Source organism: Somniosus microcephalus, chromosome 8, assembly GCF_052327205.1.
Source record: "Somniosus microcephalus isolate GS21.2 chromosome 8, FLI_Smic_1.0, whole genome shotgun sequence".
Taxonomy (NCBI): Eukaryota; Metazoa; Chordata; class Chondrichthyes; order Squaliformes; family Somniosidae; genus Somniosus; species Somniosus microcephalus.
Window position 1 is genome coordinate 79,243,395 of NC_140994.1, and position 21,823 is coordinate 79,265,217.

Below are 21,823 nucleotides of genomic sequence, written 5' to 3' on the forward strand. Positions count from 1 at the left end.
TTAAATTACGAGACTAGGTTACATAGACGAGGCTTGATTTCCCTCGAGTATAGGAGATTGAGGGGTGATCTGATCGAGGTGTTCAAAATGATTAAAGGGATTCGATAGGGTAGCACTTTTGGTGCAAACAAATAGATTGTAAATTATCAAAAAAAAATTAAAGGAAACTTAACTTAAATTAAAATTTGGTTCCCAGGGGTGATGATGCACTCCAGTCCCGCCGATGACAGTAGGTTGATAGGGTAGATACAGAGAAACAAATGGGGAGTGGTTGAGGTGAATAGCATAGATGCATTTAAGGGGGAAAAAAAGAAAGACTTGCATTTATATAGTGCCTTTCACGACCATCAGGCGTCTCAAAGCGCTTTACAGCTAATAAAGTACCTTTGATGTGGAGTCACTGTTGTAATGTGGGAAGCTAGATAAGATGAGGGAGACAAGGAATAGATGAGGTGGGGTGGGAGGAGGCTCGTGTGGAGCATAAACACTGGCATGGACCCGTTGGGCCGAATGGCCTGTTTCTGTGAGGCCAATCCCATGTCGGTGGTCCACTGGCCTCCCACTGCACTGTGAGCCTCGCGAGGCATTCTGGGAAATGTAGTTCGAGCACGCATCGCCCTCAGGCGAACCCGCGCGAGAAGAACCGCAACTCCCAGCCTGCATGGGGGGGCCGCCGCCGCAGTTGCCACGCATGCGCGTCGACGCTGCTCCCTTGTCAGGCTGAAAGCGGAAGCGGAGCGAGTGTGAGGAGAAGGCGACAGTGGAAGCCGCAGCCTCCTGGGCAGTGACAGGACAGCGCTCCGACTCTTCGTCCCCGCACATCATGGCCAAGAGACGGATAGAGAAGGTAAGGCTCTCCCCTCCCACCCCCGCATCAACCCTCCCCTGGTAACCGAGGCCCGGGCCCAGGCCTCGAGCTGGCCGCTCAGCCGGACACAGCAGCAGGCGGCCGGCCACGGGCCGCGCTTTCATTGTTCACGGGCGGAGGAGAGGAGGGGCTGGGGCTTGTGGCCCTCGGAGTGTGAGTGCCCCGAGCCTCGGGCCCTCACTCCCGCCCGCGGGCCTTGGGCCTCCACGGCGGCCGAATGCGGGCCCTACGAGCCGGGTGAAAGGGTTTTTATTTGCGACGCAAGGGGGGATAATGAGCCGCGTCCCGGCGATCTCACAAAGGGCTCGGGGCTGCTGCTGCCGTCTGTGTGCCGGGGCCTCGGCTTAGAGTATGAACCCTGTCCAGGCCAATGGCCCCCAGAGTTGGGTATGACTTGTGCCTGGTGAGTTATTTAAAAAGCATCCATATTTGTATTTACCATCAATCCGGGACTGGCACCGTCCCGAAACCCTGTCACCAGCTGCTGCTACAAACGCCACCCTTTTCCCTGATTCCCTTTACCAGGCCAACAGGAAATGTTGCTTTTTATTATTTACCATATTTGCATCTGAGATTCAAACCTTTCCCAGTTTGAGGACAGCCGAGCTGTTTCTGTGTTAACTTCAATGATATGAAAAGTTTTCCCTTTCCTACCCCGGCAGTGGGAACTCTCTCGTTCTTCTGTACACTTGCTGTTTAGAGGGACAAATGAAAGAGGATTATGGGCAGCTTGAAATTGGATTTATTTTTTGGGGAAGAAAAGCTGAAAGGGGGTTTGTGTTCGTACCAGTGTACGGAATATTGGACAGCAAAGCTGCTCACCGTGGTGATTGCTGCAATGCCAAGCCAGATGAAACTACTTTTGAAGTGTAGTAGATGTGTCACGTTGAAGGAGCAATATTCCTTAATGGGTGGTAGAATTGGTAACGTTTCCATTTCTGCTGCCAACAGCCTGATGCAGATTTGAGATTAGGAAATGCACTGCTGTGTTGCTCCTGTTACCTTGTCTAGGTCACTGTTTAAAATGTGATTGTGTTGAGCAAGCCGGCTGCTTGTTTTCACTCGGGACCAAACCCCACTCTGCAGCTAGCACTGGTACTGTCAGATGTCATGGGCTGGAGGTGCACCAGGCTAGTTTAAGTATTTTCTGCCCCCCAAAAATCAATGTGCCAGGGCAGTGATGATGAATTTTATTCATTTTAATTTCTAAATATAGTCTTTTTTAAAGAAATATCTGGTCATATCACTGGACTTCTGAGGCTCTCTTGCCTATGTGGAAACCATGTTAAAATGCAGCTTAAGAAAGTTCTATAAAAATACACCTTCCAGTACGGTAAACTGTAGTTGGTGGCTTCACAGACCAAATATTGCTTATGGGTGAAGTGCATCATCATTTTATGGGAAATCGTGTAATCTGCATATTCTGCATTCTAATGCTCATTCTCTTTTGCAATCTGCAAGTTTTCACATTAATCATTTCTGAGATGCTAACCTTGTGTAATGTCAGTATTAGTCTGATTCAGTTTGACGCAATCCTGAAGGTTGTAGGTTCAGGCCCCACTCCAGGACTGCCAAGCTACAAGAGGAAAGCTGCGTGAGCAGAGAGAGTTTGGCCTGAACTGGAATGAGTGGATTATACCAGAACGGGGCATTTGAGTTGAGGGAGAGAGAGCAGCCGAATGAGCTGGAGGGAGTATTGACGCTGATTTGGAGTTAGCACAAAACGACTTTAGTTTGGTCCTTGGGTGCATTTGATGTGGCAGGGCAGTGGAAATGAGTGGTGTGGAACTTGCATGCTATGAAAATTTCTGCAACCCATGAACGTCCAGGAAAACCACAGATGCAGGAAATATCTTCAGGTGGACATGCCCAAGCTTGAAGTTGCTCACTTTGAGAAATGGTTAGAGACACTCCACACTATGTAGCAAGAGGACAGGTTCCTGGAATGCACACTGCATGATATGGTCACCCCTCTTGTTCCCCCTCCCCCCCCCCCCCCCCCCAAAATCTAGAGAGGAATAGTGAGGGAGAGAAAGATATCTGGGTGACCATCTCCTGTGAGGAGTGCAGAGTTGGCATAGAGATTGTGCAAGAAATGTTGAATGGTCTGAAGTTGTCTGATGGCTATACAATGCTGAATTCCTATGATGCAAACAAATACGGTGATGCAGGGGGAGGAATTACAACCTAGTACTGTGGAGCAAGTAGTTATCCAGGTGAGAAGAAGTAGTGCTGTCACAAAAAGGCAAGCAGTAGTTTAGGGAATTCTGCTATTTGAAGGATAGATAGCTTTTTTTCTGCAGTTGTGGCCAGGCTCCCCAAATGGATTGCAGCCTTCCAAGTGTCATGGTAAGTGACATAATGGTGCGAGTGGAGAATATGCAGGAAGGCGGGGGAGGGAGTGTAATCAACTTCAGATTGAGGTTCACTTTGGAACCGGTGGTCGAGGGAAGTTCAGGATATAAATCTTCCAAAAAGAGTTTGAGAGAAGCAGATTGGACATCAATTGACAGACGTGGAAGAGAAGGTTTCAGATTTCTGGGGTGGGGTGGGGAGGCTCGATAGTTGGGATGGGTTTCACAAAGCCAAACTGGTGCCTGTGACCTGGCAGAGAATGTAAATTGGTCAGATTTTAAATTAGTAAGGCAGGGAGCTGAGAAAGTCGTGTAGCATGTTTGGAGAGGTTAAGAGACACAGTTGTCTAAAATAGTAAGCTCAAGGGAGATGTGGAAAGATGTAGTTTAGGGCACACGGAGAGGTTAAAGAAAAAGAAAGTGAAGGAAAAACTAAGATAAAAGGTTTCGACTGGGGGACTTGTCTGTCCCAAGATAGACTGGGGTCAAAATAGGGAAGGATGCTGAGACTGTATTAACACTGTTACAAATCCAACAAAGGTGCAGAGATCTGTGTGGCAAAGCAGAACAAGGAAGTAGCCATAACTAATCAGGTTTATATTGAAAATAGATAAAGAAAGTATTGGACTGGCAATTAGTTCATTAGACCTTGCTCAGATTCTCATTTGAATAAAGGGCAGATTAGCAGTGGACCAACAGTGTGAGATGTTTAAATGCAGTATATGGATATGGTACAGGTTAAATACATTGAGTACAAGTAAGGGGGTTGTATAAGCTGGGATTCTACAGATAAAAAAGGAGCTTAGACCAAAAACTAAGTCTGTGTCCCTGTTTCCCCACCCCCACCCCCCCCCCCCCGCCAAAGAGGCATATGATAAGGGTATGGTGGCATAGTGGTATGTTACTGGACGAGTCATCCAGAGTCTGGACTAATGATCCGGAGAATTGAGTTCAAATCCCACCACAGCAGCTGGGGAATTTAAATTCAGTTAATTAAATAAATCTGGAATAAAAAGCTAGTATCAGTAATGGTGACCATGAAACTATCGGATTGTCGTAAAGACCCATCTGGTTCACAAATGTCCTTTGGGGAAGGAAATCTGCCGTCCTTACCTGGTCTGGCCTATATGTGACTCCAGACCCACAGCAATGTGGATGACTCTTACCTGCCCTCTGAAATGGCCGAGCAAGCCACTCCGATGTAAAAAAAAAACGCTACGATAAACAATAGGAATAAAACCGGACGGACCACCTGGCATCGACCTCAGCACTGGCTACGCACACGACAACGGCACAACCAGCCCAGTTGACCCTGCAAAGTCCTCCTCACCAACATCTGGGGACTTGTGCCAAAATTGGGAGAGCTGTCCCACAGACTAGTCAAGCAACAGCCTGACATAGTCATACTCACAGAATCATACCTTTCAGCCAATGTCCCAAACTCCTCCATCACCATTCCTGGGTATGTCCTGTCCCACCGGCAGGAGAGACCCACCAGGGGTGGTGGCACAGTGGTATACACTCGGGAAGGTGTGGCCCTGGGAGTCATCAACATTGACTCCGGACCCCATGAAGTCTCGTGGCTTCAGGTCAAGCATGGGCAAGGAAACCTCCTGCTGATTATCACCTACTGCCCTCCCTCAGCTGATGAATCAGTACTCCATGTTGAACACCACTTGGAAGAAGCACTGAGGGTGGGGCACTTCAATGTCCATCACCAAGAGTGGCTCGGTAGCACCACTACTGGCCGAGTCTTGAATGACATAGCTGCCAGTCTGGGCCTGTGACAGGTGGTGAGAGAAAACTAACATGAGGGAGGAAAACCTACTTGACCTTGTCCTCGCCAATCTACCTGTCGCAGACACATCTGCCCATGACAGCATTGGTAGCCATGACCACCGCACAGCCATTGTGGAGACAAAGTCCCGTCTTTACACTGAGGACACCCTCCATTGTGCTGTGTGGCACTACCACTGCTAAACGGGATAGATTAAGAACAGATCTAGCAGCTCAAAACTGGGTGTCAGTGAGGCGCTGTGGGCCATCAGCAGCAGCAGAATTGTATTCCACCACAATCTGTAACCTCATGGTATGGCATATCCCTCACTTTACCATTACCATCAATCCAGGGGACCAACCCTGGTTCAATAAGGAGTGTAGAAGAGCATGCCAGGAGCAGCACCAGGCGTACCTAAAAATGCAGTGCTAACCTGGGGAAGCTGCAACACAGCTAAAAAGCGGAAGCGGCGTGCTATAGACAAGGCTAAGCGATCCCACAATCAACGGATCAGATCAAAGCTCTGCAGTCCTGCCACATCCAGTCGTAAATGATGGTGGACCATTAAACAACTAACGGGAGGAGGAGATTCCATGAATATCCCCATCCTCGATGATGGTGGAGCCCAGCATGTGAGTACAAAAGGCAAAACTGAAGCGTTTGCAACCATCTTCAACCAGAAGTGCCGAGTGGATGATCCATATCGGCCTCCTCTTGAGGTCCGCACCACCACAGAAGCCAGTCTTCAGCCAATTCGATTCACTCCACGTGATATCAAGAAACGGCTGAGGGCACTGGATACAGCAAAGGCTATGGGCCCCGACTACATCCCAGCTGTCGTGCTGAAGACTTGTGCTCCAGAACTAGCCGCGCCTCTAGCCAAGCTGTTCCAGTACAGCTATAACACTGGCATCTATCCGACAATGTGGAAAACTGCCCAGGTATGTCCTGTCCACAAAAAACAGGACAAATCCAATCCGGCCAATTACCACCCCATCAGTCTACTCTCAATCATCAGCAAGGTGATGGAAGGTGTCGGCAACAGTGCTATCAAGCAGCACTTACTCACCAATAACCTGCTCACTGATGCCCAGTTTGGGTTCCGCCAGGACCACTTGGCTCCAGACCTAGTTACAGCCTTGGTCCAAACATGGACAAAGGAGCTGAATTCCAGAGGTGAGGTAAGAGTGACTGCCCTTGACATCAAGGCAGCATTTGACCGAGTGTGGTATCAAGGAGCCCCAGTAAAACTGAAGTCCGGGGGGGGCGATGGAGGGGAACTCTCCACTGGCTGGAGTCATACCTAGCACGAAGGAAGATGGTTGTGGTGGTTGAAGGACAATCATCACAGCCCCAGGACATCGCTGCAGGAGTTCCTCAGGGCAGTGTCCTAGGCCCAACCATCTTCAGCTGCTTCATCAATGACCTTCCCTTCATCATAAGGTCAGAAGTGGGGATGTTTGCTGATGACTGCACAGTGTTCAGTGCCATTCGCAACTCCTCAGATAATGAAGTAGTCCATGCCCGCATGCAGCAAGACCTGGACGACATTCAGGCTTGGGCTGATAAGTGGCAGGTAACATTCGTGCCACACAAGTGCCAGGCAATGACGATCTCCAACAAACGAGCGTCTAACCACCGTCACTTGGCATTCAATGGCATTACCATCGCAGAATCCCCCACCATCAATATCCTGGGGGTCACCATTGACCAGAAACTTAAGTGGACCGGCCACATAAATACTGTGGCAATAAGAGCAGGTCAGAGGCTGGGTATTCTGTGGCGAGTATCTCGCCTCCTGACTCCCCAAAGCCTTTCCACCATCTACAAGGCACAAGTAAGGAGTGTGATGGAATACTCTCCACTTGCTTGGATGAGTGCAGCTCCAACAACACTCAAGAAGCTCGACACCATCCAAGACAAAGCAGCCTGCTTGATTGGCACCCCATCCACCACCTTAAACATTCACTCCCTCCACCACCAGCGTACCGTGGCTGCAGTGTGTACCATCTACAAGATGCACTGCAGCAACTCGCCAAGGCTTCTTGGGCAGCACCTCCCAAACCCACGACCTGTACCACCTAGAAGGACAAGAGCAGCAGGCACATGGGAACACCTCCACCTCCAAGTTCCCCTCCAAGTTGCACACCCATCCTGACTTGAAAGTATGTCGCCATTCCTTCATCGTCACTGGGTCAAAATCCTGGAACTCCCGCCATAACAGCACTGTGGGAGTACCTTCACCACACTGACTGCAGCGGTTCAAGAAGGTGGCTCACCACCACCCTCCTCGAGGGCAACTAAATATTGGCCTCGCCAGCGACACCCAGATCCCATGAACAAATTTTTAAAAAATACTGGGGAAGAATGCACTGCGATGATTGATTTAAAAAGTATAGCAAGGGAGCAAAAAGTGAGAGGAAGACTAGGAGTATGAAAGAAGACTGGCAGTCAACAGAGGAAAATAATGGGGGCTTTTATAAACACACAAGCAAAAGGATAGTTAAACGATGGGTCCATTTCAAGACAAAGGGGCCATCTTGTATTTGGCAGGAAATGTCAGATGCTTAACTATTGTGGCTCAGTTTTTACAGAGGAAGTTGAAAGTTGGACTGTAAAAGTACATGACCATGTGTAAGAGCCCTGACTGGAGATAATGTTGAAAAAATAAAATATTAAACCTTATGTGACTGATGGTAGAAAAATCATCAGTTGAGACGGTGCACATCCCAGAACACTGAAGATACTGATAGAGGCACGAAGCATAATTTTATGAAAACTTTTGGAAACGAGTTGTCAAAGAACTGGAGGGTGCAGTAGGTATGTGACCACCTAAGGCTGGGTTACAGGTATGTTGGAGCAGAATGGAGAGCTTTACTCTCTATCTGTGAATGTGTGTGTGCTGGCACTAGCCTCCCAAAGTGAGTGTGTTCCATTCCACAGACTCATGCTCATTACCTTAATTGAGCACAAATTCCACCAAAATAAAACTTTGTTCTCCTAAAATGCCTTTGCTCATGAGACTGATGGAAACCATCAATGATCTTGTATGTCGCACTTAGGCCATGACACATTTTCCATCCGCAAGATTTCAGATATAAGTGCCCCAGTAGATTGTCATATTTTCATTATTTGAAGGACAGTTTTTTTTTCTTTTACGTCACTTGCATGCAAAGTATTAGTTTTGCATCGTAAAAGATGTAGACTTAAAAAAACATTCTGAAGTATAAATCCAAGTGTACATTGTTAAATATTCCTTTATCAAAGTACTACAGAGAATGCTAGAGACCAGTTATGATTAATTTTGGAAATCCTATTAGTTTGTGAAGGACTAATATCTATCAATCTCTTGTATATAATTGGATATAGTGCACTCTCCTGTAATGCTGAATCAAAGTCACTTTTTGGCTGGTCCAGGCAAATTTATTCTAGGCATATTCTTTGTACCTGATTGGCTTATTACAACATGATTGACGGCCAGCTCTGCCTAGCACTTTGTCAACAGCTACAGCAACTGTAAGTCCAACAGAACAGACGAAAAGCCAAAAACTGCAAATGCCGGAACCACATTAGCAGGTCAGTCAGCTTACATGGAGAGAACAGGTGGGTCAGTGTTTTGGGCCAGGCCCCCCTTCAGGACATCATGAAGAAGCATTTTAATAGAATCAGGGGAGGAAAAGGCAAGCCAGCAAACGGACGCTAAAAGCCGAGCAGGAGATTGTTAGATAATGTAAACGGTCTTCTCAAGACAACGGAAAAAAGCGTCAATGAAATTGAAGATGTTAAACAGAGAACACGTGAATAGCTAAAGCAGTGAACGGCCCTTCCAAGCAAAAAGGTCGAGGAAAATGGGACAAATTGATAAAACACAGTTTTTAAAACCACTATACTTAACGCACTGTTTGTCAGTACGTATGGCTCCCCTCAACTTCTCGCCCAAATCCTTAGTCACTGCCCATGCTTCCTCGGTGTTCCTAATTGTACCTCCCATTAACTTTCCAGCCCCCTGTAGCACCAGTCACAAGAGACAACATTCAGCTTGGCAAACTGCTATGTGGTATAACGCTCCTGTTCTTAGAAACCATGTTTTTTTTCACTTGCCGTAAGCAACACCACAAGAGATTAACTAGTATATGGTTAAACTTTGTATTATTTTAACGGTGCTTGGTTAGGCTATGTCGAGTATTGTATATCCAGTTAGACTTCCTGGCACTAATAAATCATGTAGAAATTAGTTTTCCTGTTTTTATAGATAGAACCATTGTGGGATGCGAGAGTCAACTTCTGTTGAACTGAGATTTAATACTAATGGATAGGTGGGGTACAATATTTTTGGCAAATAATTTGAGTCATGTTTGGTACTTCCATCTCACAGAATGAGGAAAATAGTAATAGACTTCAAGAGGACAGACAGACTGGTAGAATGGGCAGCCACGTGGCAGATAATATTCAACGCAGAAAAGTGTGAGGTGATATATTTGGGTAGGAAGAATGAGGAGAGACAATACAAGCTAAAGGGTACAATTTTAATGGGGGGGGGGGGGGGGGGCTGGTGGCGGGGAAGAACAGAGAGACCTTGGGGTGTTTGTGCACAAATCTTTGAAGGTTGCAGGACAGGTTAACAAAGCAGTTAATAAAGCATTTGGGATCCCTGAGCTTTATAAATAGAGACATAGAGCACAAAAACCAGGAAGTTATGCTAAACCTGTATAAAACATTTGCCTGACCCAGCTGGAGTATTGTGTCCAATTCTGGGCACCACACTTTTGGAAGGACGTGAAGGCTTTGGAGAGGGTGCAGAAGAGATTGACTAGAATGGTTCCAGGGATGAGGGATTACAGTTACATGAATAGACTGGAGAAGTTGGGGTTGTTCTCCTTGGAGAAGAGAAGGCTAAGAGGAGATTTAATAGAGGTGTTCAAAATCTTGAAGGGTTTAGAGTAAATAAAGAGAAACTGTTTCCAACGGCTGAAGGGTCGATAACCAGAGGGCACAGATTTAAGGGGATTGCCAAAAGCATCAGACGCCAGGAGGAAAAACCTTTTTACGCAACGAGTGGTTAGGATTTGGAATGCACTGCCTGATAGGGTGGTGGATACAGATTCAATAGTAGCTTTCAAAAGGGAATTGGATAAATACTTGAAGGAGAAAAAAATTGTAGGGATATGGGGAAAGAGTGGGACTAACCGGATTGCTCTTCGAAAGAGCCGGCACAGACTCGATGGGCCAAATGGCCATCTCCTGTGCTATACTATTCTATGATTCTATAAACTGTATGAGCTTCATTGTAAATTCCTTGAAGCTGGCTTTTGAATTTTAAATAAGGCATCGTTCTCTAATGTAGCAGATTGTCCTGCGACCTATGACCGGCTTAGTCTTGTTTCCGTCACTGATTTGATAATGGGGTCAAGCTGCAGTTTGCTCTCTTCATCCACATTTTAATAGTGGCATTTTCTTGAAGTAGTGCATCTTAATAATTTTGATATGCACATATCTTTGCTCCTTGAGGTTACTTAGTTTCTGTAGTGCACCTGTAACTCACTTGGCTCTGCCCCTCTTTTTAGATCAATTTGTTTGAGACAGTGAGTGAGCCTTTCACACCTGTATTTGTCCTTTTAGGTAGCCTGTGCAATGGGGTCAGGCTGCAGGTGGACAAACACACAGCAGCAATCTGCTCAGCTTGCCTACACTGGAAATGGTAGCCGAGGCAAGGTAGCAGGAGTGTTACTCTGCTGGAAATTACACAGAAAAAGACCACTTTTACTAACTAGGTAGAGTATCGTTTGCTTCTACCAACAGCATTGGAAATTAAGGATGAATCTCCTTATTTTTGTACAATGTTTATGTAAAAAAACTTATTTTTCCTCTCCAGTTATCACCCCCTCTACTGAAGGCACTGACTCATGCTGGGGTACAGTTCAACAGGTACTGGTCACCACCCGATACCTCGCTCAAGTGGCCATTCTTCATATGTGAACCTAGACAGTGGGTTTTGGCAAGCTGTTCGACAGTAAGGGGCATCACAGCTGAGCCCGATCCTGTCCACACACGCACTTTACAGCAGGGGGAAAACTGATCAGGACCTGGAACCCTGGCTGATTTTACCCTTCCCTAGCCCATGGGTGCTGAGGGCCCCTCCTGCCACCCCGGCTGGGATCAGCTCACTCAGCAGAGACTGGGAATCGAATCTGGGACCTTCTGGTAGGTATAGCTCAGTCACACTCTGCCTTTACCAGCTGAGCTATTAGGGAGATGTACAATACAGTATTTTGTTTTGTAAATCTGCTGTAGTTCATCCCATCAGCAAGAATGTTACTGTAAGGAAATACTTTCAATGTGAAATTATTGGTCTCCTGGACTTGCACATCCCCTTTTCGTTTTTCCTTAAATACCCGTCCGCTCAATGCATCCGAATTCCCAAAATGTTCATCGCTGGATTTGTATATCCTTGATTTGCATTGTAAACTAGTATATTGGACAAGTTTTGCAATGTTCCCTACCAGTACAGTTTACAATCATTGCTCCTGGGATCTAAATGATCACTTAAATCACTCAAGTGGCAGTCTTCTATTTGTTGTCACCTGAACTTCTTGATTAAATTACAGTTTTGCATATTGCTCCCTGGTTTCATCAGTCGCTTTCACATCTTCATTTCATTCTGGTAGATTTTGACAGCTGCAATAACTTGCTTTTTGTTTCGTATGATTATTCTAGGCTGCATTGAATATAAATAACTTTAAAAAAATAAATAAATAAGGCTGCCAAGTTAACTACATTTAGCAGCTCTTGTGTGCAGATAGATTTTGGACCTAATCTTAAATGAAGTATAATGTCTCTTCAGCTGTATCTTCGCTGCCTGACATTTCTGCTGCTGCTCATTTCTGGTGGAACACCTTCCTTCTGCTGTCAGCTGGTGCCACTGCTTCATTTCTGGCCTGGCTTCTCCCAGACCTGGGCCTGTACTGGAGGCCCAGCCATGTGTCCTGGACTGCTTCTAGCTGCACATATTCGGTGTTCTTTTTCTTCCCATTACCCGCCACCCCCCATTTTCACACAGTGCTTTCAGTACCCATCTCTCCTGTGCTCTCTGTTTGTTTCTCTCTCTTCCCCCAGTACACCTACTTCAGGAGCTTCGCTACCCCCAGTCCAGCCCACTCCTCCATTGTGAGTTGCATGGTGTGCCAGTCCAATCATTATAAAACAGCACACCCTCTGACTGTGAGCAATGCCACAGGAGTTTGTGTGTGTGTATGTATGTGGTGCCATCCCTCATGCTTGCAATGTGTGTCACTCCTGCACCTGATTGGCTAAAATGTCATTTATAAAACAGCAACAAATCAGAACTGAACAGGCCGCAAACCTACCAAGTCGGTACAACTTCTACAAATCAAGGTTGAGCATTCAGAAAAGAGCTACTCGTGAAACAACAGATTGATGATAAAACCATTACCTTTAGAGTTGCCTATTAAATGCTTGAAATCTTAACAAATGTTTTCCCCTGGAGGCCTGCCCCTCTTTCAGACACCTGGGAGTTCTTGCGCCTGTCACTGGACCAGCTATCAGATGCCCTGAATGAAGCGGCTCGACCAGGTAGTAGACTGCAACTCCTGGAATGAACCCATGCCACTCTTTTCAAGCACTTGGCTACAACTACCAGAATGCAACTGAAGGCTTGCCTCCCTTCTGGGTCTGAACACTACCGTGTTTTAGAGTTGGGGAGGGTGCAAGGATTTTTTAAAATCTTTTTTTATGACCTACAACAAGACGGGCCATTCTCTGAGTATGCTTGGGCTTGTTCGTAAGCCCTATTACTCCCCAGGTCTGGCAATGACTGGTCAGATTATCTGCTCCCACTAAAAACAAGAGTGACGCATAAACTTTTCATCAATATGTGAGGTAACTTTGGGGGGAAACAATGTAAATAACTATATTCATGGGCTTGTAGTATTAAAAATAGCATGAACACAGCTGACAAGGCATTTAATTTGTTACAGACACAAAACAATTTTTTTTTTTACAGAAAAGACAAAAACTTAATACTGGTTACTACTGGAGCTGAATCTGATGAGAACTTTACAATTTGCAAACTTCCCTGAGCAAACCGTTAAACTCTTGAGTGACCTGAGCTTGCCTTTACTTAATAATTTAGATTTTTTTAAAATCTTAATTTGACACAGCTTTTCCTTTGCACAACAACCCATTGTATATTACATGACGTACACCGTTGTCCTTTATAAAACAGTTTAACATCCAACACCTATGAGCAATTGAGTGAGTGCACACGCTCGTGCGAACGTAAAGTATATTGTAGGGAATTGAACCTGCTATTCTCACCATTAGTCTCGGGAACAACTCGACCCCTCGCCTCAATGTTCTCTGCTCCCCTCAAGTGCTGGATTTTGCCATTCCTGGTTGCCAAATAACAGGAAACCAAACCTGCTCTTTCCCTGCTTCCTCTCTGGCCTAGTGTCCTGCTGCTGCTCCTACTGTACCCAACTGCTCTGCTCTCTGACCCACGTTCCATTGCCTGGGCAAAAGTTCTACTCCCCTGCATGTGCATCGTTCCCACTCAACTGTTCCACTTCCTGATCCATGTCCCAGAATAATCATGAGTGACACCAGGGAGATCTACTGGTTAAATACAAAATAAAACCTCTCATTGTGCTGGACTGGTCTTAATCAGACATTACTTTGAGTTCTGTTGTGGTAAGATTTGATTTGAAAATTGTGCAAATCAAACACCAGAGTGTCAAGTTCCTTCCCCCTGCTTACAAAAATTTACATTTCTAAGATGGGGTGTCAGTATTGTACTTCGAACTAGAGACCAAGAGATTTTATGTTTGCCTAACCTTTGTTAGCAATGAGTATTTATCTCGGTAATATGTATTTTGCTATCATGTATAGGCAGATTGCCAGGGGTATTCGATTCCAACCACATAGCGATTTATTGAATGCTGATCACAGTTGGGCACTAAAAGAAATCAGTTTTGTTTACAAGTAGACCCCAAAAAATTGTTCAGTTTGTGATGGGCATAAATACTACTTCACGGCTTGCACGTGGGGAAGGCAGCTTGTGGGTGGAGCAAAATATTTGTTGCAGTTACCCTCTAACACTGCAACCGATTAGTGTAGCAGTTGGTGTCTTTACTCTCTGTAATGAGCAGGTCATTACAAAACTTGTGTCTCTGCTCTCTTCCCTATGTGATTGCATTGAAAGATAGCAAACATGCACAGTACATATACTGTAGACCCTTAAAGTCAGGTACCTGGAATTGGAATCCATATAATCATTATATGACATTCATACTGCTCCTTTTGGACAAAGTACATTGTGAAACAAGTCCTGGGAAATTAATTCTGAAAATATTTACAGTATTTATTTAGGTACTAATGCATCTAACATTTATTCTGTTTTAAATTAACAAAAATATCAACTTGAAGTTGAAGCAGATTCAATTGAGGACAAACTTATTTGAGTTCTTTTCCATTCTGAGCAATACCACACCTCACTGATTTTTCAGTCTTGCAGTGTTGTGTAGTCTTGCTATGCATCACTGTTTCTTTTTAATGCTGTTGCTGTTTTGGCCCTCAGCATATGGCATAGTATGTTGTGAGCATTGACAAGTCTTCGACTTCTCGACACCGTGTTTACTCTTCAGCCTCGGGGTTTGAATCGGGTCCAAATTCATAGTTTGTATTTTAATTCAAATGCAAGTGGTGTATTTTTTCCCCCAACATTGCATCAGTTTAAAGAAATTTTTCAAAAACTCTTGCAGCTAAGCTTGTGTAAACCACACTCCCTGCCTAACATGTCAGGCAGGTGCTTTCGTAATTCTTTGCATGGGAGGTGATTTTGCTGCAGTAACGATGATATTTTCTTTTGATCATTTAGGAATTAAAAGACTTGCAACGAGATCCACCAGCTCAGTGTTCAGCAGGTCCAGCGGGAGATGATAGTAAGGGCGTTGTTTTTTTAAAAAAAAATTTACACTTTTAAAATATTTTTCGAAGGAGACTTTGTTCTAAATATTGCTTAATATCTCTTGCCTTCAATGTTTAGTGTTCGCTTGGCAAGCTACTATAATGGGACCTGTGAGTAGTTCATAAATCTTTATTTTACATTTTCTTGAAGTTTTTTCTCGAATCATGGTTGTGTTTAACGCGTGGGTTTGTTTTTCTTCTTCCCCAGTATGACAGTCCATATCAGGGAGGAGTTTTCTTTCTTGCAATTCAGTTCCCCACAGATTACCCTTTTAAACCACCAAAGGTAACCTGCCTTTAAGACATTCTGCACTTTGGGAGGGGATAAAGGGAACTTTTCTCTGAGTGTAATGGTAACTTTTTATACTTTAAAGGTTGCATTTACAACAAAAATATATCATCCAAACATAAACAGCAATGGCAGTATATGTCTTGATATTCTGCGGTCACAGTGGTCACCAGCATTAACGATATCAAAAGGTAGGGCCAATGTTCTTGATATTTTATTTGAGTGAATCCTTTTCATGTTAGTAATGTGTCCTCTCTTTTGTTTGTAATTTCAGCAAACTTTTTTTTGTTCAACAAAGTAAACATTTGAAAACTGAAGGAGAGCAGTTGAAATTTAAAGACCTGGTTTCAAACTAAGCTCAGACTAACAAAGTGTTCTGATATTTTGCCAGCCTCAATTCATCCCCCTTGATGGTTCTCTCTTTAGAATATAAATTTTGGCATTCAACTGGCAAGGCTACTTAGAGACCACATTGATATCTAGTGTAAGAGGACGAAAGGTCACATTAGTGTTCAGAGGGTTAAGGCACATCTTGGAGCAGAATGGGGGTGGACTTTACTTTGGAAATCCGAGTGTGATCTGATCTGGTGTGAATTGGTCTAAGGGCTGTAAGGTGCTGAGGATTATCAAAAGAATGAAGGGTGAAGTTAGAAAACTATTTCCCAGAGTTATTAGAAGATGGAGTGCTTTGCCACAAATGGCTATTGAGGCAGAGGCAACAACGACACCTAGAACAGAATCAGATGGATAAAGAAAATAGAAAAGGAATAAAAGTATTAAGTTAAAGATAGGCAACTGGGATTACAGTAGATGGATCTAGTGGATGTTCTAGCACTGGCACAGGCACAATGGGCCAAATGCCTGCTGTGCTAAATGTCTATTATTCAAAACCTGAAAAGCTTTTTTACTTTTATTCACTGCAGTACTGAAGGAGTGCTGCATTGTTGAAAGTGCCATCCTTCAGATGAGATGTTCAACTGAGGTCCCGTCTGCCCTATGAGGTGGATGTAAAATATCCTATGGCACTATTCGAAGAAAAGCAGGGGAGTGTCCTGGCCAACATTCATCCCTCAACCAAAATCACAAACAGAATAACTGGTCATTAATCTCATTGCTGTTTGAGAGACTGTGCTCTGCACAAATTGGCTGCCATGTTTGCCTACATAACTGTGACTACACTTCAAAAGTACTTCATTGGCTGTGAAGCACTTTGGAATGTCCTGAAAGGTGCTACATAAATGCAAGCCCTTTGCTTTCTTTTGCACCTATGGTTTTAGTCTGGTACAGTGTCTTAGTTAATTACACCAACTAAATGTGTGCAGTTTGCTTTTCAATAATTGCACTGGTTTGCAAAGTACACTGGAGAGTAATGGGCATTGTTCTTCCTTCCTGACAGTTTTATTGTCGATTTGCTCACTGTTGTGTGATCCTAATCCTGATGATCCACTGGTTCCAGAAATTGCACACATGTACAAAACAGATAAGGAAAAGTAAGTACTGTCTGTAGAATTGCAAACATCACCTAAGAATGCTGTTTAATCAACTGGAAAAAAGTTTGACAAATTTTATAGTTTTATCAAAATGCAAGAATGCACTCCAGCAATGGCCTTTTGCTCCTATAAATATGCTGGTTAATTGGTAAAATTGTATGAATGTTATAAAGCTAATTGGAGAAGTGCCTGTAACTACTGTTGCTTAAATAAACTGGGGGAAAATAACTTTCTATTGGAGTCTCAGCAAACTTGATGCACCCTTTTTTTAACCTCTGGGTTCTTGAAAACAGGCATTTTGGGAACCTTTGGTGCATCTGACTAGGTGTGCATAGACTACAATTTATATGATTTTCACTGATTGATTGAATTGCTAGAGTCAGTCACAGACCCAGTGCTCGACTTAACTGGGAGACCAACTAAGATTTGTTCCTCCCCTGAAGACTGTGACCAGTCCTGACTACCCTCCAATGCCTCCCTCAAATGCACATGCTTTCTGTGGGCCTGCGCTCCCACTATCCACTGCGGACAATGGGAGGCCGTAGGGTGACTCCATGCTGCCCCCGATATTTTTGTTTGTTCCAGAGTTTGGTCATTCTATCGACAAAATCACCCCCTCTGAAAGCTCATGGCTTTTTCATGCACCAACCCACGGGTCTGAGGGGGAAGGCCTAAAACGTTCCCCTGAATCATGGGCTCCCTAGCTACAGATTGAGCACTGAAAGGTAGCGAGGACTAACCTCCAGCAAGCCTATTGGGAGGCCTCCGCAACACTGACCTCAGAGGAGCTACCAACCTTAAAATCAGCAGAGAGCCCACCTGTTTAAATGGGCTCCTGAGGCCGCTGATTCCGGCAGCAGGACCAATGGCGATGAGTGCTGATGGAGAGGATTGAAGTAGGCAAATTGGGGAATGCAGAACAATTAGCATTGCAGTCATTTGGAGATTCCGTTATCTCTATTATTTAACCACCGGGCTCCCCTCCGGTATGCCAGGACGTCCTGTTAAAATTGTGTTCGAGTGTGGTGAAGCATCAGTTTAGATGCTGAGAGCAGTATTAAATTCAAGCAGATAACAGATTTTATTAATTTACCGTGTGCTTTTAATAAAGTTGGTCTGTTGGAAATCTTTTGAGGTAGAGTTGTTAAAACCTATGGACTTAAATCCCAAATATCTATTATTTTCATAAGTGTGTTTTGCACTAAGTTGATGTTGCTTGTTTTACTTTTGGTAGATACAACAAGCAAGCAAGAGACTGGACTCACAAGTATGCAATGTAGAATTGGTGTTAGTTGTACTACAACCATCACAAGAGAAGAAAAAGTGGCAACATTTTTTTTCCAATTGGAACCCATGCAGTTCACAATAAATATTCATTGTGGGTGATGAGTATTGTAAAGTTTCTTTAGTTGAAACAGTGCAAATAGAAAACATGCTCATTGTGTCTATACTCAACTACAAACTGTTTTTGCAGAAAATGAGCAATGGGGCAAATAGTTTACTAATGAAATGCCACATGCTGGTTTTTTTTCCCTGTTCTGACGAGCATTCCAATGCTAATTCTGATCTCTGTTCCCCAGTAAAACTGCTTTGCAATTCTATGCATTACATTTTTGTCTGGTATTAACAAACACCATGTATTGAGACCCTTTTCTTTTTACTTTGCTACACTTGTTCCAAAATATTTGTGTAAAACATGGGAATAACCTGGTTGCCATCAGTGATTGCTGTTGCCAAATACCGACCGGTGTAAATGAGGGCCTGCCCATTATAGCTGCATTCCACTCATTTACTGGAAGTGAAGGAGATGAATCATTCTGATGTTTATACTTTGAGTCAGTCTTTTTAACTCATGCAATTAATTGGATCACTCGGCGAGCCTTGTACTACGGGGCAACAAATATATCGTACAGCTTGAAAGTTACCCCTTTTTACCATGTTACAATTGTAATAGTTATTTCATCTAGTTTTAAATGTCTTTTCATTGGGGGATAATTGTAAGTGTATATGGTGCTGGCTGTTTATATTTGACATATATACAGTATTACCTACCTCTGGTAAAATGTACCCTTGCTTGCATATTTTCCATTACACTGATTTACAAGATCGATTTCTCCCCCCCCCCCCGGGCTCTGTTTGCCATGCTTGCCCGTGTTTATCTAATTTTAAATAAATGTGACATTGTGAATGGTCTTAACATTGATGGGTAAATGAAATCGCAACCAGTTTTCCAGTTAGGTGGATTTGTTAAGCTTTAACCACTGTTGCAGAGATAATTTAGGGGGCATTTTTGTCTTTAAAGTTTTTGTGGATTATTTGGAATCTAGGTAAAATCATGGATAACAATTTATTTCACAGCATGAATTGTATGATGCTTACTACAAATCCTGAATTCACATCTGAACTGTTAGCTTCACACCATTATGTATAAAATATTACTGCAAAATGCACCTTTTATCTGAACAGCAGAGAACTGAACTGTTGCACTTGTAATTAAAATGTTTGGAGTGTGTTACCAGCGCTTTGTTTTACAAAAAATAGCCTCTCTCTAATGTTTCTGCTTCAGCAACTGACTGTCTTAAAGATATTTATCCTTGCTGAAACTTCCAGAAGTCTGCATTTTTGATTTTACTTCATGAAATGTGCATGTCTTTTTATGTGATCTGTCCCCTACCCTTTGTCAAAAGCCTGTTTTCTGCTCATTTCAGTCTGCTTTGTTGAGGTAGGGTTAATGTTTCAGTTCTTAACCCTTCGCCAGAACCCTCTGAGGAAGGGTCATCAGACCTGAAACGCGAACCCTACCTTCCTCTCTCCACAGATGCTACCTAACCGGCTGAGTGTTTCCAGAATATTCCGTTTTTTAATTTCAGATTCCCAGTGTCTGCAGTATTTTGCTTTGTTCAGACTTGTGTCCACAGTGGCTGGCCCATGATGTACGGAAGCTGGATTAAATTGACAACTAGTCATATTCAAAAAAAACTTTTTCAAGGCAATTTCAGTTTGGCTTTTCAGAAGTGAAATCACTGGGCTTAAAAAGTGCAAAGCAGTGAGACGGGAAATGGAGTTTCTTGTAAAAGCAACACATGGAGGAGGCTTCGCTCCGCTTCTGATAACTGATGGATGTTAATTGTGGATCTCTGATTTTTTTTTTGGATTTTTTTTGTTAAAACCTAAAAATCACACGGCTTGTGCGTCTCTCTCTTTTGTCCAAATAAAAGAGTTCACAAAATTAGTCCAAGTTGGGAACTGTTATTTGCGGAACCAGTTTTAAGTTTGTATTCTATGTATTTTGTCCAGATGTGTTTATCCTGGTGTGTTAATATTTGTGTTTTCCCCTAGTTTCTGACGACATAGTAAAAACTGATGCCTTTTGGAATTTTCAAACTATGCATGTACTGTGTACATAGTGTGTGTGGTATCTGCAACAACAAAAAAATGATGTTTCCAATGAAAAATATAAAGTGGAACTTGGAAAGCTTGTGACTTTGCGATATTTTGGTGCAGCAAACCTATTGCAGCTCTCAACGAATTAATCTTTTGCTTATCGAGTTGTTTGCATCTTACCAAGGAAAGTAGCTGTATCGGAGAGAGCCAGCATAGATTCCTAAAGGTGAGGTTATGTCTAACAAACCTAGTTGAATATTTTGTGGAGGTACCTAATGTGGTAGGTAAGGGAGTGTCTGGATGTTATTTATATAGATTTCCTGAAGGCATTTGACAAGGTTACACATAAGAGACTGTTAACATAAATAAGAGGGCATGGAATTGGGGGCAACCTATTGGCTTGAATAGGGAACTGATGAGGTAGGAGAGAAAGAGCAGTGAATAATGGGTATGTACTCGAATTGGCAGGATGTGACGAGTGGTGGTCCCCCAGGGGTCTCTGCTGGGCCTTCAGCTTTTCACTATATGTATTAATGACTTGGATGAAGGAATACATAGAATCAGTTACATAGAGCCTACAGCACCGAAACAGGCCGTTTGGCCCGTGCAGGCGCTAAGAGAGCTGTCTATCTAAGTGTGCTGACCGCACTAAGTTAAGTGGCACAGTAAATGGTGTAGATGGGAGCAGAAAGTTGTAACAGGTAATTGATATATTAAGCGAGTGGGCAAAACCATGGCAGACGGAGTTCAATGTGAGGTCATCTACTTTGGACCCAAGAAAGATAGATCAGAGTATTTTCTAAATGAAAAGCTAGGACCTGTGGATGAGCAGAGAGATTTAAGAGTCCAAGTACAGAAACCACTAAAAGCTAGTGGACAGGTACAAAAAGTAATTAAAAAGCCTAATAGAATGCTGGTCTTTACCTAAAGAGGGCTGGCATACAGAGGTGAAAGTTGTGTTACAGTTATACAGAGTGCTGGTTAGACCCCATCTGGACACTGCCTTCAGTTATGGGCACCGCCCCTCTGGAAGGATGTATTGGTGCTGGAGGGGATGCAGTGCCGATTCACCAGAATGATTCCATCTGGGACAAAGTCTTATTCCTAAAGAGCTGGGTGTTGTGTAGATTAGAGAATGTTTTCTCAATGTGGGCTGCGTGCAACTTCAGGAGGTGCATATAAAGGATCATTCATATTCCAATTTATTTGCGCATACCTGAAGTTGATATGAATAGATAGAGGTGTTCTGATTTAGGATTTATCTACCAATGAGCCTTCAGCCCCACAAGATTCAAACGGCAGGTGCCAGTGAATAATAAACATAACCGCAAATATGACTGACTTGGCGGGACTTTGAGGGCTGGCCATCAGCCACCCTGGGACTAGTTGAAAGGACTTAACCAAAGTACATGGGCATCAGTGAGTTATAGGTGCTTTGTACCAATAAATGCTTGAGTACTGGGATGGTGTTGTTTAAGCTTAACGTGGGAGAAGACCTCCACCCTCCTCTCCAAGTTATACATCAGCCTGACTTGGATATATGTGACCATTCACCGTCACTGTCGATATCTTGGAATTCTCTATCTAATAGCAGTGGGGGTACCACCACCACAGGACTGCAACAGTTCAAGGTGAAGACCCATCATCACCTCGGGGCAACGCGATAGGTAATATGCCAGC

At 43.8% G+C, this 21,823-nt stretch overlaps 1 protein-coding gene across 3 annotated transcripts; it reads left to right on the plus strand.

Annotated features, from left to right (window-relative positions):
• Positions 1 to 662: 662 nt before the first annotated feature.
• LOC147113659 (ubiquitin-conjugating enzyme E2 D4-like) lies at positions 663 to 20,237 on the plus strand. 3 transcript variants are annotated; one of them, XM_085994909.1, is made up of 8 exons: positions 665 to 847; positions 10,872 to 10,924; positions 14,892 to 14,955; positions 15,060 to 15,091; positions 15,189 to 15,266; positions 15,355 to 15,460; positions 16,666 to 16,759; positions 17,994 to 20,237. In XM_085994909.1, coding segments are annotated over exons 3-8 (357 nt in total). In that variant the 5' UTR covers positions 665 to 847; positions 10,872 to 10,924; positions 14,892 to 14,954; the 3' UTR covers positions 18,040 to 20,237. The 3 variants fall into 3 exon arrangements, with proteins under 3 accessions (XP_085851033.1, XP_085851035.1, XP_085851034.1); XM_085994907.1 differs by lacking the exon at positions 10,872 to 10,924 and having other exon boundaries at positions 663 to 847; XM_085994908.1 differs by lacking the exons at positions 665 to 847; positions 10,872 to 10,924 and adding an exon at positions 10,939 to 11,200.
• Positions 20,238 to 21,823: the final 1,586 nt, after the last annotated feature.

Bases quoted from the DNA above. Each gene is read 5' to 3' on its own strand.
- LOC147113659 (XM_085994907.1), top strand. From the start codon at position 824: ATGGCCAAGAGACGGATAGAGAAG. The intron at 848-14,891 runs GTAAGGCTCTCC...TTGATCATTTAG, and splicing joins CCAAGAGACGGATAGAGAAG to GAATTAAAAGACTTGCAACG. The intron at 15,092-15,188 runs GTGAGTAGTTCA...CTTCTTCCCCAG, and splicing joins AAGCTACTATAATGGGACCT to TATGACAGTCCATATCAGGG.